Raw genomic sequence first — 17,706 nt, 5'->3', positions numbered from 1 at the left:
CATGTGATACATTTTTTATCCTCCCTCCTGTGGAAATTTGCAGTCCAACTGAAGATGACTTCTTACGGCTTGAAGCAGCCCCAAAAAAAAGAAGAAAAAAAAGAAAACCTTAAATTAAATTTCAATTAACTCTCCACCAGACAGGTTCGGTTTTTTTCCAGTGTGCTCCAGACCAGTACAGTAACAGAGGAAGTTTTGAAGTCAATATGTGATGACTCATGGTGCCCGAAATTTGACCACATCAACTTCAGCTTCATCTGAAACAAGATGCCCTTCTTCTGTGTCTTGACATTCATAAAGAAGGGAACAGGATCAAACTGGCCAAATGAATAAGATCTCCGAAGAGAAAGCCTATGTGGGACCTCCTTCAGGATTTACTGCTACTAGGCAATTGATTTGGTTGGCACATTAAGTTTAACTGTGACAAAGAGGTTTTGGTTATTCTTGTTTGTTTGAGTGGCTGGAGGTGCACATGTGCCTGTTGCTGTCTCAGATGCGAACCGGGGGTCCACTGGGGGCCGTGAGGGGCACTTGAGAGCCGCAGTCGTAGTCGAGTTCGCCCATGCGGGAGCGGTTCATTATTCGACTGTGGGAGTATGCTCGTCTGTCTGTTTGCCTGTCCCTGAAACTCCTGATGTAGCTCTGTGGACAGACAGATGATACAGGGTTGGCAGGTAGAATGATAGATATAACATAATGACAGAACACCATACAACCGGCTTCCCCTCAGGTACAATCATTGTTAAATGAAGTGTTAGACATTTTGGAGATTACACTCATTAACTTTCTGGCCAAGAGTTATATATGAAGATCAATACCACCATCATATCTGTCCGTTCAGTACGAAACTGGAGCTGCTAGATGGTTAGCTGAGCATGGCTCCGTCCAAAGGCAACAAAATTCACCCACAAACAGCCCTAAAGCTCACGAAGTAACGCGATAACTCTTGTTTCTTTGCTTGCGTAAAAATTCAAATTTGCGAATTTACCAGGGGTTATCAGTGTTTATTATTGGCAAAGAAAGTAAACAAGCACATTTCCCAAAACTGCTAAACTATTACTTTAAGGTGGAATATGGACTAAGTAAAATAAAAAATATAACAGATTTAAAAACACACTGATGTCGGTTTATAAATCCGTAAATTGTTGTTTCTGTAGAAAGGCACATTATGTGTATTTGCTTATTTTAAGTAAATTAGCATAAATATATTAGCAGAGAGCTTGTTTTTACTAATTCCTGAAATTTAACTATTGAAGCTTTATTTCATCTTAAGAATAAGGAGGCCACAGCATCTTACTGGTGACAGCACATCTCCATCAAAGCGTCTCTTAGGGTTGGCCTTGCGGTGGTAGCCAGGTTCAGTCTGAGGAGGAGGAGGTACTTTAGGAGGCTGAGAGCTCTGGGCTTGGTGGTGAGGGTGGGATGCTGCTGGGTGATGGTACTGCTGATGGTGATGGGTGCGGGCTTTCTGCTTGTGGCTGGTCTTCAGGTTCTGTCGTTTCTTCTTCTTCTTGTTCTCCTTCTCCTTTTTCAGCCTCTCTTCCCGCTGTCGGATCCGCATGAGCTGGACCCTCCGCTGCTGTCGACTCAAAACCACTGGAGACAAAAAGACCAGACGGGATTGTGTGTGGAAGAGAAGGAACAGAGTAAGAGAGGAAACAATAGATAATCACGAGGGAGTGGGAAGATAATAAAGACAGAACAATTCAACATTCAAACAAAAGTAACCTAATTAAGCTGGGGAGGGGAAGGACACATTCAAAATCACTCAGACTGACAAGAGTAACCCTCATTCAGACAGGCGCTTTTTTGGCACTATTTTAATTAGCTTTTAAGTGCTGAAGATGAATTATCTCTAGGTAGGTTATTGCAGGTACAGGTTACAAAAGGAAAAGGGAAAAAATCCCACAGATGTCTGTTTCTCCAGTTCCCTCACTCTCTTCAGTCTATTGGCAGACACATAATTTTCCTTGCAGCATGTATTCATACAGAGCCACTCAGACTCCTGACATATTGTGAGTGGGTGAGTGTGTTGGTGTTATTTCCACACCCTTTCTCGGAAGAGGATGTCCAGAATCCATCCTGTTTCATTGTCCATCGACTACACGTGTGATTGTTTGGTATTATTATATTATTATTATGTGTATGTGTTTGTAAAGCATTTTGATTCAGTGCTTTGATACACAGCAGTGTCATGGATCTGTTTCATGTTCATTATCTGAGGTCAAAATGTTGCCCCGCCGAAATTCACAAAGCCAAGATGTGCCATGTGCGACACGGTTGCCCTGTATGTGTCTGTATGTGTGTATGTGCTTGTGGGTGTGCGTGTGTTATGTGTTATTAGGTCTATTGTTGTTTCTTTGTGAGGGCGGACAGCTAACGAGGCACCATCTGCCAGGGAAACTGCTTAATGACACCCTCCACCCCCCTTTTCTTTTTGCTCAGCTCACCCCACCTCAGGCTCAGGCCCCTCCAGCTACACACACACACACACACACTCACACTTGTATGTCTATCTTTGTGAGGACCACCACTAGCTTTAGACCTCACTCAATAGTGAGGACATTTTATCTCCACATTGCAAAAATGTTTAGGTTACAGTCAAGCTAACAGTTAGGATTAAGAGTTTATTTGTGATGGTTCAGGTTAGGGTTAGGCATGTGAGAAAAACTTATGTTAGTGAGGGTCCTCACAAGTATATAAGCACAAACATAAGTGTGTATGTGTGTCCAATCACTGTCCACACCTGCAGCCAAAAGAAAAGAAAAAGAAAAAAACACGGCGAGCTAATTCATTCCTGCTTGTGTTCTGCACATGATTCAGTCAGCTGATGGACAGATAATTTTCCTTACTGCTCCACTTGGGTGCCCCGATTACTGTTGTGCCCCAGTTTATCACCCTCCCCAGCCCTTCCCCCAGTACAGCTGCCCCCTCTTTTCTGCCTCTTCCCCATCATTTTCTCTTTCAGCACAGTCCCTGTCACAATAAAGGATGCCTTTTGCAAGTAAGAACCACACACAAGTATAGGCATATTTGATGGGAGTTCTATACCATAATCACCCTTACTGACCAGGCTCTTATCACAAAGCAGCAGGAACTGCAATAACGTTCATGGTTGTCTTGCTATAGCTTTTCCAACCTCGTTATTTTCCCTCATTCATATTCCCACTCACAGTCTATATTAACAGCAGCAGGCATGAAACGCAGTAGATACAGAAATGACACAAAGATGTTTTCTTTACTCTACTACAGTAGTATTATCTTCCCTTTGTTTCTTACATACTGATGAAAAAATCCGACCACTGATATTTTTATTGTAATTGTAAAAATCATTGCGAGGCAACAGGTATAATGATGTTTGTTCATTTTTTTTTACATTTTTGACTGAGATCCACATTGTCTCTGAGTGATTATTTAACAGTGACTGTGATCAACACCTGTGAGACCAGTTTTAATCTTGCAGCAACATGACAAGGACTGAAGGTTTTTCGCAACGTTTTGTGCTCTGACAAAGCAGTGTCTTGAATTTTTGAATGACTGCTTTCCACTGTTACAGACAGCTTTTAGCCCACCTGTGCTTCCTTCATTACTCCATCCCTTTCTAAGAATCTTTCCCCACACACGAAATTGCAGTTTTCAAAATAGCAGTAAAAAGCTTCCTCAGTTTGCAAACATCCTCTGACTGGAAGCCATGGCTGCCGGCTGTTTAATCCCATTATTGAGGCCGCGTGTGACTTCTTCTAAGACACTGCTCTGCATGTCATACGCCATCAAAGCTCAAATGTAAAGGTTTTACGTGTGTGTACAAATGACTGTGTGTATTTCAGTTTTCATCTACTATGCATATGAGTAAGTGAGAGACTATGCCTCACTGTCTCTGTTTGTGCATGAGTTGTGTGTGTTTTGTTTGTGTACTGAGTTACGCATTGGCCTTTGTGAGATCGATACTGAGCATCATCATCATCACCATCATCTTCATCATTCTGTGCACTTCACTTGTTTACTGAGAGACCAACATTAAACTTGAAATTCAATTACAGAAATTGACTTTTTGCCCTGAAGATGCACTTTTATTTCATGAAGCCATATTGAATTCATTATTAATTGAACATCACAGTTATAATGCAGTTCCTATAGCAACGCATAACAGCGGCAGTCATTCTTCAGTAAGATAATTGCTGTTGTGGCTCTTATTAACAGTAAATACTGTAACTTGTAAAAGTTGTTTAAAGTTGCACTATACAAAGGTTCATCCTTCTCACTGATTAAACCACAAACTGATACTGCAAAACAGACCTTTTTCAAGAGGTCGGAACAGGCCTTGCCAGAAGCTTGGCTGTGGCTTACAGTAGATCATGTTGAGGTGAGGACCATCTCTTTTAAACGAGTTGTTTCTGGGCTTATCTATTGTGAATTAACGAACTCCAGGTTGGAGCAGAAGTTGTGTCTTACTGTAGCTTCATTTCAGTAGTAAACAAAATTTAGATAAATGCAATTTACACTTTATTCCTAGGACATGTGTTGGTGCATTTTCATGCATTGGTGCATTGGTGTTTTTATTAAAATCCTCCACCAAGCAATAAATCAGATTCCTCGCTTCAGGTTCTTTGTCTCTATCCTTCAGCCTCAGATGTTCTCGCTTCCCCAAGGGCCCTGAGTTTTCGTGGAATATCCCCAAACCATTCCCATTGTCCAGAAAATGTCACAGGTGTGTTCTCACCTTTCCATATCACCCGACCTCCACACCTACCAGCAAACCTCTGAATCAGCTCAACAGTCATGTGTAGCCCTTCAGTCATTGTTCTTTGCTTGACTGCCTGTGCCTACATGCCTGTCTCTTTCTGTAACTCTGCCCTCGGTCTGTTGGATTTGTTTGTTCATTCGAACAGACTTCAGATTGATGAATAAGCCTGTTTTTTATTGAATCTGCACTCGTTACCTGCGCTCATTTGAAACCTATTGCTGATACTTCTTTTGTTTTCACATAGTATCAGATTAACAATGCAGAAAGTGAAAAACGTGCATTTGTTTCGCCAGGAGAAAGTTTAGTATAAAGTCAGTGTTGCCCTTGTGTTTGGTTTTCAAGGATTATAGCGTAATTAATTGTAAGGAAAAACATTGTTTTTGTTTAGTTTAATATACCTTAAACAATTCTTTAACAATTCTGTAATGTCTTGGAGTGCTCAGTATGCTGACATCATGTGACAGTGTTTCCAAAGTAATAAAGTGTTTCAACTTTTCATTAACTAAAACTTAAAAACTATTAGGCCTTTCCCGCTGCCTGTTGAACCTGGTAAAAGGAGTGTGGCTGGTTATCTTTGTGTGTAAAGCTGCATCACTCACCTTCTGTGTGAGAAAATCCCTCCGCAGTGACTTTCCATTGGATCAGTACTCCGAGGAAGGCCAGGACAGGCCACACTCCCAATATGACCCAAGTAAACCAGCACACTGGCTTCTTTGGTGCCACCTGCAACAATTACATTCACAATTTAACTACAAATTAACTCATTTCTAATTTAACAACAACACCTGTCAGTTTCTCAAAATCTCTTTAGGTTATGTAACCAAGATATTCACTCACAAAAAAGCACTCCACACAATAAAATACTAATGAATGATGAACATCTAATAGTTTGCTTGCAAAATGAGAATCTTGAAGATGAGACCATTTTAAATGGGTCTTAAATGACAAGCTCAAGCAGGGCTTCCAAATTTGCCTGATATTAGACTGAACTGTTGGCTCGTTACACTCTGTTTCCATCTACATCAAATCAAAATCAGTCAACTCGGTGGAGCAGGCGGATTCACACCCACGAAACCTTTGGTCCTGTTGAGTCAAACAAAACTTTTTACAAGATTTGTGATGATTGCTTTAAACTGTTAGCTATTAAATTCACTGCATTAGCTCAAAAATCTCTAATTTTCTATCTGAGTGTTTTATTTACACATGGATTTTAACTGAATTTGTAGAAAACTGGTTTATTCCCATATATAATTATGGCAATGTACAGTAAAACTATGCATCTCTAATTAAAGACTGTATTTGTATAATGTCTCTGACTCTCTCCACATATTTCATTCACCTCCCTGTTCTCAGATAAACACCCACACAAACTACTGACACACTCCTTCATCTCAGTTCCAACCTGCAGTCACATCCTGCTCCTGACTCAAGTTTTCTAGATAGTGCATCAAGGTGAAGGGTCTGATGTCGTGATGTTAACTGCACAGCAATGCACACACATGATCACCCTCAAACATATAGATTACTCACACAGAGAAGAAAACATGCCTCAAGGTGACTTCCAACAAATGAATAGAATTAGCATAATAGCAGACAATCACACAGGCGTGCCTACCCGTAGTCTCTCGTAGATGTAGTGTACCAAGGCGAATAGCTCTATAAAGTAATCCACGGTGACAGTGATGATGGCAGAGCCAAAAGTAGCTGTGGAGAAGGTGACAAAGCAGCGCTGCCATTGAAGAGTGAGGACGGCAAATAATGTCCCAGAGCCGAGGAGGATACCCAGGGGAACCCACACTGTTTTGGGGTGGTAGAACTCTTCCATAACCTGAGAGAGAGGGGGGGTAATTTTACTTGGGTAGCTGGAATTTTTTACAAAATGTACAAAATCAAACTGATCTGAATGGCATCATTGAAAGCAGCAAATCTACGAGTAAATTGACACCAATAGTTCACTTCAAGTTTAGCTATGGCGAGCTTTGACGTGCAAAGGCATCATTGTTTATAGCTCACCATCTTCTTCCAACATGGACGCAGCTATCACTTTAGCTAATATCATTTATGCAGCTACAAATGAAACCTGAAGGTCTATGATGTTGCTTGATGTCAGTTATATTACTTTGAGTAGATGTTTTAAGCGCTGATGTTCTGATTTTTAGTTGTCAGTTTAACTGTTTTGCAAGCACCCTAAGTGATCAAACTAAATAGGGTAAAGTAAGCAAGCTTTTAAGACTGTATATGTGATGCTCCACTGGCCAATTTATGTGTTGTCTTTTCTTGAGATGCTGCAGTCACTTTCCTGGGATTATAGTTTATTTTAATGTATTTCAATTTGGGTTCTAAGCTGTGAAAAAGTGGTTGAAAATATTATACAGTCTTGTCACTGCAGTAAGAATGGCTTGTTTACATCCATCTGCAACCCAAATTAGTTTATATGTTGTTTTCATTGTGTATACAAATGAATATATATATATATATATATATATATATATATATATACATTAAGGAAATCTGTCTCCTCACCACCAGTGAAGCCACCCCAACCAGCAGGCCTAGCAGCAGGCCCACCATAAACAGTCCAACACTGCGGACCAACATTGTCACCAGACCACACAGGGTCCCGATGCCCAGGCCGATGCCCACTGATGCCTCTACGCTCAGCTGAGTGTCCATCACCCTCTCTTTGTAGCACAGCATGAAGATGACCACAGAGCCAAACATTAGGCCTGTCAGAAACAATACGGCCTTGAAGCATCGATAGCCTGTGGGAGAGAAGGGAAACAGACCACTGTGAGGCTATGAATGAAATCAAAATCTAATTCATTACAAGGACAATGTGGAACAGTGTGTGCATACAGGACGTTTCTTGCATCCTGAGGCAGAAAGAATGTTGGTATAGGCGTGTCTCTCTCTCTCTCTCTCTCACACACACACACACATATATGGCAGTACTTTTGACTAATATATTGGGATCAATATACCAAGCTTCATCAATGAACACAATCACTAAGAGCAGTGTAAAACAACATTATTAGACCATATGATGACAGAGGGAATATGTTTCAGAACTATTGTCTAATGAGGCATATTGTAACTAGTGGTTTCATTCATTTTACACATACATTTTGACCAGTATTTATTATCCTCCACTACAACATGCTTTGTCTTTCTATCTTGCTCTTAATTTCATCTGGAACATCCCTTTCCCTCATTCTCGGAACCTACTTTCCTTTACTTACTTCCTGGAAAATGCAAAAATCAGTTTGCCAAGAACTTATTTAGCTCATTAAGTGTGGATTTCCACACAGTTTTACAGGATGTTCGTGAAAATGAAGAGGTGTTATAATATCTAAACATATTACAGGGAGGATATAATAATAAATAATAAACAGCCACCTTCCTGTGGTGGGTAAGGGAGCTGTGTGTCTGCACAGAGAGAACATCTCTCCTGAAAATGATAGGAAGACTGGATAAACTGTCTCTATACACCTTTATGAAACTGCTTTGAAATATGATCATTGAAATATAAAAAGGTCATCCACATTCATTAGTCAACAGGCCTGATGAATAGAACAGCTGCTCTTCTACTTTTTTTTTCGTTTCCCATTGTGTGGTCTCTCCTGTCTTGGCTTTCTTTTTTTTTTTTTCTCCCTCACAGGTTTATACTCATCTTAATGTGCTACAAACACAGGGGAAAAAAGATGTAAAAGCATTAAAAGCTCATATTATCAACAGTCAGAGTCTCCTTGGCCCTTGCCTCTGTGTTATTAATGTTTGCGTCTCCCATTATTTTTGCTCTACGTCTCCTTTTTTCTGGACCCTGTCTCGAGGGAAACCAACATGAGATTGTTATCCTTGTGTAATCAGGCATTGCGCAGCTGAGCCGACCAATACTCTCCCTCTCATCCGACCCACAGTCCATGCTCTTCCCTCGTGTCTATACCTCATTTATGTGCATTTTCTTATCTTTCAGCAACCAGGCCCTTAAGTAAAAGGTGTGGTGAAAGCCATTGTATTTTTCACAGCTTCTTCTGTAACAAAATTCCCGACTGAATACACGTCTGACACGGAGTAGCTGGAGCATTTTCAAAGCATATACAGCCACCTGAACATTTGTTTGGTCAGCAACCGTCACAAATTCCCAGCATTATTCTTCCACACAAGGTAGCCTTCATCAAACAATGAATAAAGTCTGAAATATCATGCCTCTCCTTGCCTGCTCCTAATCTTGTTGTCCACATTTGCTGAGTCCTTTCCACAGTCCTTTACCTGCCCCTTGTTGTTCCACTGCACAACTCTTCTGCTCATCCCTCCTTCTCTGTTTTTTGTTCCTTGTTGTTTCCCTTACTTTTCTTCCAGCCATCAAACCCTCCATCCCATCTGCTCACTCTGACTTATTCTGCTCTCGTCTCCCCTCCCTTTCATGCCATTTTTCCTTTGCCTCATCCATCTCATTCCTATAACATCATTCATTATTTCTGCTGCAACTTTGCTGTTTTTCAGTCAAATAAATGACAGCTAACCTTTTCTTCTCAAGTCCTTGAGACTAAACCACATTCTACAGGCATCTATCTGCAGGGAGAATCAATTTTCCTGCTGCTTTTCAGCAGGAATGTCTTTTTTCCTTAAATTATTCAACTGTGACTGTGGGGTTTCTGAGGTATGCCAACAATATGCATTGTGTTTCATTTGCAGAACAGTGATTCTGTTTGGTTACTGACAAAGACCTGGCATTGAGGGTGAAAATGTGCCTCTCTATCGTCTCTTTTTTCAGAGAATGCTGTCAAACAAATGACAACAGATGGTGAAGGTCTCAGGAGCTTAAGCATTTGTAGTAAAATTATGCCATCCTGTTTCGATATGTGATGCTTTGCTGGTAATTTTTTGGCAGCATGTAAATTGTATGAATTTAATCAGTTTAATTCTATAAATGGAGGTTTTTGTCAAGCACAGGCTCTCAGAGGTGTTAATTTAGCAGATACAGAAAATATTAACATGCTGATACTTGCATGCTAAATGCAGTGATTCTCGTGTGGATGCTAGCTGTATGCTCAAAGTGTAGCTGAAGCTGATAAGGAACACAGCAAAGTGGAAAACAACCCCTACAACACGATCTTTTGTCTGGCACCACCCTAAGGGCAAACTTGACATTTTGTGCCGTACTGGCCGAGAGGATCTACGAATAGCAATGTTCTCTGCATTTGCTATCCAACCAGCAGTTTTGTTTCAGGGCGACTGTCATGGTCTTGTTGGCACTCTGTCAACTTTGGAAAATAAAGTTGTCGGATTACCTGTTTGTAATGCAGGGACTGACGCTGCTGATGCTTTACCAGGACATATACAGTGAATGTTAATGCTGTCTGTATGCTTCAGTGAATCTCTGTCTCTGTCTATTTGTATGCTACCCATCTGCTCTGAGTTTTTGCAAGCATCAATATTCATCCCAAAACAGCATGGTTGCTTTCCCAAAATTGTAATTCTATACATTTTCTACATAACACAACTGTATGTTAACATGAAACATTTCCTTGTTCATTTTCCTGCATGTTTTTCTCCAACAGTATTTGTTTTTTTTCTGTGGGTACAGATCTGTGCAATGCATTATTAGTATAGCCCTGGCCACTCATATTGAGACTTAATTGCACACATTTCTGCCTGCTTCTGTTTGATCATTTATAACTTGCATAGCTCCAATGTGTACACAATGCTGCGCAAAATGTTAAAGACGGATCCTGTAAACAAACTCTCTAATCGTTTTTGTAGCACGTCCTGATGGTCAAGTAGTTACTGATGCATAGCACAATGGAAGTGACTTTATTGCTTCTTTATTGTCTACTTTGAGTTAACCTCAAAGGAATATATATAAAAAAAATCCATCTGATCCTGTGTGCCTGCGTTCCTCCTCGCAAAACAAAAACAAACATCTTTAATGCACACAGTCACAGCAAGATGAAAATGGCTCCAAGTAAATTAGAGAAATACACCCTGAGCTGACCTTAGGCAATACACCAAAACTAATTGAAGCTTTGTACAAAAATACACGACACATGCTGAACACAATGTCATTATTTGAGCACTTCTATGCAGTTTTACAAGTCAGGACTGAAGTGAAAATACAATTTTTAATCCATAGCAACAAGAACAACTCTATAATGTAAAAGGCTGGAAGCATTACAGCAGATCTCTCTCTCTCTCCCTAATTATTTATTGATTACACATTCCTGTAATGACTTTACATCCAAACTCATTAGGATGAGCCCTTAATATTTATGATGCAATCAAACGCACTGGGCACAAAACTGAGACTGAAGTAAAGAGTTTGTGTCCTAAAATACGAATGGACCCATGGATACAGTTAGGCCTGGTATTTGTGATTAATAAACTTGTAGTTCTTGTTTCTTTCAGCAGTGCTGCTGCAACATATAGTAGAAAGAAAAGGGAACATGTCTTTGAGTAAGCAGCGGAGGATAACGTGTCTGTTCGTTAGCAAAGCTGCAGGCAGTCCAGTCTTTTTAGCATCAGTTTGATGATGGCAGCACTTCTTCAGCATATGTTGTAGGGGTGATGCAGATTAAAGGGTTTGAGAAAACGTATGAGTAAGCGCATTCCACGAGGTAAATTCACCAAACTCACTGAAGTAAATACTGCATGTTATCAAGGGCAAAATAGCTTAGTCTGACATTTCAATATTGATTCACATAGCTAGAAAGAAGAGAGTCACTATGCACTGCTCTTAAATCAATAATATCATACACCAGCAGACCAGAAAGGACTAGAGATAACAGAAAAATAGATGTTTCAGGGCTCTTTGGAGCTTTATGATTATTTCCTGGCACTAATTGGCTGCTGTTGGTAGCTTTATTTTAAGCACAGGCATGAGCGTGTTGTTGAGCCATCTAACTCTTGTCTAGAAAACAAATAAGAGAATCTGTCAAAATGTTGAACTATTATGCCAGTAGTAGAGCAGCTATGGCACTCTTAACTGATGGTGATTACCTCTTTTCAGCTGGCAATGACAGGCATGAGTGGTGAGCTGTATTTTTTAACAAGGCCAGATTCTGAAAAAGGCCTCGTACTAAAAAATGGTGAAAGCTGTTTCAAGCTTTTTATGGAATCACATTTTTCAGCGATCACATTTCATGCATGAGAACATTTAAGATACTTTTTAATGAGTAGCTCAGCTCGGCTCAGAGCTTCGAAGACAGCAACACTTACCAAAGAAGCAATAGATGATTCCAAAGAGGCAACACATGGAGCAGACCACCGAGGGCACAATCTCATATCTCCTCTCAATCTCCTGGTCACACCTCAGCCCCACCTCCGCCAAACCCAGCAATGGGCTGGTGGAAGTCATGTTGGCTGACACAAGGAGGAGGGGTGACGTATATGAGGGCCTGGGTGAGGGGTGGAGGAGCTGTGTAGGGTTGACTGGCTCAGTGGGCCTCACCCATTGAAATGTGTCTACCTGCAAACAGAAGGAATGGAAAGACAGAGAGATGGACAGAGTGAGAATGAGTGAGAGAAAGAAAAGAGAGGGGAGAAGTGATTATTGATTGCCTATTTGAAGTACACAGCTTTGAGTGCTGACAGAGCAGTAAGCATGCGTTGCAATGTTTGAAAAGAGAAATATCTTGGCACAGCCAGTCCAACAGCTTCTTAATTTAAAAAACTGCAATTCCGTCACTATCATTCATCCGGATGCACCTTTTTTAGGGGCTGCAACAAATTATATCCAGCAGTTTGAAAGGTATTTGAGCAGGAGCAGATTTTCAGCATGCACATAGTGGTCGCCATGGAAAGATCAACAGAGTTCATTTGCATGAATTTGCATGTTGTGGGAAATGCAATGTGCAAATGCAAGACTATTTGTTAGCTTTGTGTACATTTTTATCCTTCAGGAATTGAAATACTAGAGTGCTACATGTAGTGGATGTTCATGCTGCAAACACACTTTCTACTAAGGCTTAAAAACAACAACGTGTGCCAGATTTACGATATATAAGCCTAAACAATCAGGCAAATTACAAAATCAAGCAAAATTTAAAATATGATAGTAACATGAGTAAGATAGCAAGGATTTTTCATGTAAAGGCGATACTATTGAAATGCAGGCTTAAATGCGAGAAAAAGACGGAAACATGAGCAACTGAACAGCCTATTTTGGCTTTTAGGAAGTCAGGAACATGAAAGTCTAGAGACAGAGATCCATCAGTGCAGTATGCAGCAAAGACCTTCCACAAGATCAGTCTGGGATGCAAAAGCAGCTGCATCAGGAACACAAACAGACGTCACATCAAATGAAGACCAAAACAAAATCTGGACTGCAGTGTGTTAATTTTACAGGCAGACAAATCATGCATTGTTTTTATTAGCCATATCCAGCATACAATATTAATGTATAGTGAGATTATAGCACATGAGTAATTCAGCGTGAATATCTACTATATTTAATTTGACTTCACTGGCTATATTTAATTGACTTTAATTTGTAAATGTTGCCATGGGGAAAATTGAACTTTTCCTTATTACATCATCTGCCAGTTCTGAGCAATTACTGATTTCACAATTCATTTCTTGTACAGTGTGTAATCTATAACCTTTCAGCTAATGAGATGTTACATAGAGACACACTGTGATATAACATAGCTCAGAATCGACAGATTTATCGTTAACTGAAAAGGAAAAGATTGATATCTCAGAGGAATCTCCTTGTGTCCTTTTCCTTTTTTCTTAGAGGCTGAAAGTGTGCCCAGTGCTTTGGTCCTTTCTTAGTAGGATCAATGCCATCAGCTGATAAACGCAAAGTCTGCTGCACTTTACATTTCCTGTAAGAAAATAGGTGAGGGAAAATTACAGCATTAAATTCTAATATGGTACAGTGCAATGTGTGTCTGATTCAAGGATCACAGGCTCTTTAAGTTAACTGTATACCTGAACACAACACCAAAGACCAGTGGTTGCTCTCTGTCTCTATCATGACATCTCTTGCTAAGGCCAAGGCGTTCACGCTGTGGTGTGCGTGCACACGTTTCCTCAAGCTGTTCCCAGTTTTCCAGCAAATCCACTGTTTCTGTAAGCCATGCATGAGCTCCACAGGACATTAGTATGGACTTGTTCTCATCTTCTTTACTTATCTGCATCTATGCTGTTTCCCTGGTGATGCCCCAGACTTTTTAAGGAAAATAAAACCTTGAAGTGAAGGCTTACTAAAAAAAAAAAAAAAAAAAGTGCATTTTATTTCTACTTCTAGTGACTCCTGCATCTCTACTTTTAAGGAACTGACACTGGAAACAGTTATATTTTACAGCGTTCTGGTCCAAATACAGTTTGTTTTGGAGAAAACAAAACCAGACAGGAGTGGGAGTCAAGAAGAAATCACGTAGTGATATTCTCCAATTCTAGACTGGCTTTGGAAATGAAATACACAGTACAATACATTGTGGCTAAAGAAGATTTTTCTTTTTGCACTCACATCAGGAGAAAACATCACCTGTTGTTCACTCAGTATCATTCAAGATCTATCAATATTCATCTGCAATAACCAACTGCGTAACAATAAAGGAAGTGTAAAAAGAGATGAGCCAAGTGAAATTAAAATTAGGCTGCATTAACAATTGACATTTAGTGAGCTATAGGAATTTATATGAATGGGTTCCAGTGTCTAATCACTAGTGTGTCTCAATAAATAATTGCTCAAAGTTTTCAGGTGCCATTAAGATGTCTAAATGTCAGCTGCGCTGTTTAATTGCTTTTTCAGCCCTTTCATTAGATCTGTTCCTCTGTCAGCAACACCCACCTGAGTCTACGCCTCTGGGCCTCCCTGTCGCTACTAATGTGGAATTAGAACTATTAACATAGATTATGATGAACTATAAGCTAGTATTAAACATTTTAATGATACGGTGTAAACATCGCTCCCTGTGGGAGAAGCCGAGAGCGGATGACTCTGAGCTACGCAGAAGCTGATTAGCATTAATACAACGTATTTGAAATGCAGCAGTCTTCAGTGGCAACCATGTTAGCAACATAATGTGGACGATATGTGCATGTCAAGCGCTACAATAACAACGGTGGGGATAATATGGGATGTTGTATTAGAGTTAAATCCTCATACTTATGCACACATGGCTAAGGTGAGTACAATTGGGGTAAGGCTTCTGAGAACAATTTAGAAATGCTTAATCTGCCTGTAAATCAGTATTAAAGGTTATAGACATGTAATACATGCACATTTTTCCATTCTCTCAAGTGCAGTTATTCAAAGGAAAATCGCAAAAAACATTCAAAAATGCTCCATGTTTCAACTGAAGAAAACTTTGATATGCACCTGCATACAAAAAACTGCTTCAGTTGTATCGAGCGCAGACCTTCTCAGAAACCTAAAAAGCAACTGGGGGAATTTCACTTCATAACTGCCTGTCTTAGAAAAGACAGACTCCAATGGTTTAACAGATTGTGAAGACGGCAGCTTAGTTACACCACAGGCTCTTGACTCGGGAAAAAGATCCAACTGTGAGTGCATGACAAGGGATGCCACTGCACTGCCAAAAGGAGTCGTGATAAAATAAAAGTATACTCAAAAGATTTGGTCTCTAAATCTACCTTTATTTTATGGTCTCTTTCTCTTTTGGTACAATAAATTTTCACCCTGAGCAATGAAGAGCTTTTTCGCACTTCTTAAGGCATTATAATATTTGAAGTGAAAAAAAATCTACTGAAAACTGAAAAACTTTTTTTTTTTTTTACTAGATATGGAAGAATATCTGAATGAGATAATAATCACTATAGTTTTTTTCTTTTTGTTTCTTCTTTCTTTTGAAAGTCCCTTGCATCTGGGGCAAACAAAAATGAATTTCTTTGAGACACAAAATCAATTTTCTTTAACAAAAGAAAAAAAGATCCATACAAACAGACAAACACCCGATGCTGCTGCTTGTTTACCATTCTTCTGTACCAGTTTTCATTTACATGGCAGCCTTATCAAATAAACCGTAGCAATCATCCACAGTTCACACCACGCAACTCTTTAAGCGGAAAGTCGACGTTTAAACATGTGCACGTTTCGTCAGTTCACATTCTGTGGTGACCTGACCTCTGTATGCGCTACACCCGCAGTGAGACAACAGGATTAGAAAACAGCCTGCCAATAAGGTCAGAACAAGGAAAGGGGAAAAAAGCCAACATATTATGCAACAATGTCACGTCCATTCTGTTGCTAGAACAACCAGCAGCGTTACGAGGGCCCTGCGAGCAGGAAAAAGGGGAGGTGGATTCGTCCCCATGGGAATGTGCGTGGTGAGAGCCAATCAGTGGTGGTTTCTTTGAGGCCCCTGGCAACAGACTGTCCTGACCTCTGACCCTATTCAGCTAGTGCCTCTTTATAATTCACCAGCACATTAGGATGAACTGAGTGTAAGGAGTGTATTATTGCCAAAAACAGCTTTTCTTTTCTTTTTTTTTTTTTTTTGTTTTTAGTGAATGTAATAGAGGGATGAGTGTATGGTGACCTGCAGAATCCAGGTCTATCCAAGTGCCTTGGACTAATCCATCACACTAATGACAAAGACCTCAGTTCTCAGCAGTAACCATTTGCCCATAAGCTTGAGGTGGTGGGTTCGATATATCAAAACACAAAGGCCTATCAAATGTCAGATTATAGATGGTAACCCTATGAAGGGCGGAATATCTTCACTCTCATATGAAACAGGTAGGTAGTATGCGGTAATATGCACTTTGAGAAAAAATCTGCAGCTTCCTCTTAAGGTGAGATATGACACGTGGACATCTTTGCACGTGACTAATGCTGACTATTAATTTAAAAGCAGCCAAATCATTGTGGGATTGTGAAAGTCCGCTCAGCCTGACAAAACATGCAGGGGAAGACATCACATGGTAAATGAATATTAACGCAGGGTGACAGACAGGAATAATACCCCAAAAGATCAGTGTTTGGGGCAAAACAAGTATTTGCTTCACTGTGGCCCACAGAAAGCACCTTCACATTATGTGCACCGACGCTGACACATGTAATGACACCTTCATCCCTATGTATCGCTTCTTTTGTCCAAGGTAGGTTAAGACAACACAAGAAGGTATAATTAATCATGTTGTAACAACACGTCATAGCACAGAGTAACCTGAGAGATTTAGTTTTCCATAGTATGTAAAGTCCGCAGTGAAACCCACATCTGAATGCAGTTTCACAGGCTCACTTTTCCTCCCCGCTGACAAACGGGGAGCACTGAATCACACCACAGCGCCTCTGACACAAATCACAGTTCACATGATTTGCTCTGCCATATCCTTGCTTGCATGCCGCCATCAGCCCGACAGGCCAATAATGTTAGGTTACATATCAAAACCACTGGCAGCGTAATAACCTTTCTGCGTGATGATGCGCTCCCGGTTGGAGTTTGGCTTCTGTTTCCATCTCCTCCGGATGAGTAGACAGTCTGAGGTCACAGATCAAATCTGAACACTGCTGGCGCTGTAATAAGGCCTTTATGATTTGTTCCGCTGTAAAGTCAGCTGTGACCTCAAAACCGTATTTGTCGTTCACAGTGTGACTTCACCTTCACCTCTGAGAGTCCCGACTTTTACAGATTGATGATCTTTAGGTCGACAACTATTGCAGATACTGAGTAGATAAATAGTTAAGATGAAAAATGCTGCCCCTGGAGGACTGTCACTTGATTATGTACTTGCGCACTCATTTTCATTTCAAGTGTAAAATGAAAAAAAAAAGTAAACATCAAAATGTATTCCACAGCTTGTCTCCCCTGTCTTTGCTGTGAAGTGTGTGTGTGTGTGTGTGTGTGTGTGTGTGTGTGAGTGAGTGTTTTTGCATGTGTAAGGCTTTTCCTCCCAAATCATGCTGCGAGATAAATTATAATTTCTAATCTTCTATTGATATGTGCACACTGACAGGGCCAAAAAAAACCAAAAAAAACAAAACAAAAAGA

General features: G+C 40.2%; 1 protein-coding gene across 1 annotated transcript; it reads right to left on the bottom strand.

Moving 5' to 3' along the window:
* Window positions 1-434: 434 nt before the first annotated feature.
* tmem198a (transmembrane protein 198a) lies at window positions 435-12,247 on the bottom strand. Its single transcript, XM_046404392.1, has 6 exons — window positions 11,960-12,247; window positions 7,268-7,506; window positions 6,360-6,572; window positions 5,344-5,467; window positions 1,298-1,596; window positions 435-642 (listed from the first exon to the last, which is right to left on the bottom strand). Exons 1-6 carry the CDS (start codon window positions 12,096-12,098, stop codon window positions 490-492), a joined length of 1,167 nt encoding a protein of 388 aa, XP_046260348.1. The 5' UTR covers window positions 12,099-12,247; the 3' UTR covers window positions 435-489.
* Window positions 12,248-17,706: the final 5,459 nt, after the last annotated feature.

This window comes from Scatophagus argus, chromosome 11 (assembly GCF_020382885.2).
Source record: "Scatophagus argus isolate fScaArg1 chromosome 11, fScaArg1.pri, whole genome shotgun sequence".
Taxonomy (NCBI): Eukaryota; Metazoa; Chordata; class Actinopteri; family Scatophagidae; genus Scatophagus; species Scatophagus argus.
Note: the sequence above shows the minus strand (reverse complement) of the source record. Positions and strands in the feature narration are given on the sequence as shown.

Excerpts from the sequence above, each read along its gene's own strand:
- tmem198a (XM_046404392.1), bottom strand. The coding sequence starts at position 12,098 with ATGACTTCCACCAGCCCATTGCTGGGTTTGGCGGAGGTGGGGCTGAGG. Across the intron at positions 6,573-7,267 it reads TTGGGGTGGCTTCACTGGTG|GTTATGGAAGAGTTCTACCA; the intron begins GTGAGGAGACAG and ends CCTCTCTCTCAG. Across the intron at positions 5,468-6,359 it reads ACATCTACGAGAGACTACGG|GTGGCACCAAAGAAGCCAGT; the intron begins GTAGGCACGCCT and ends TAATTGTTGCAG.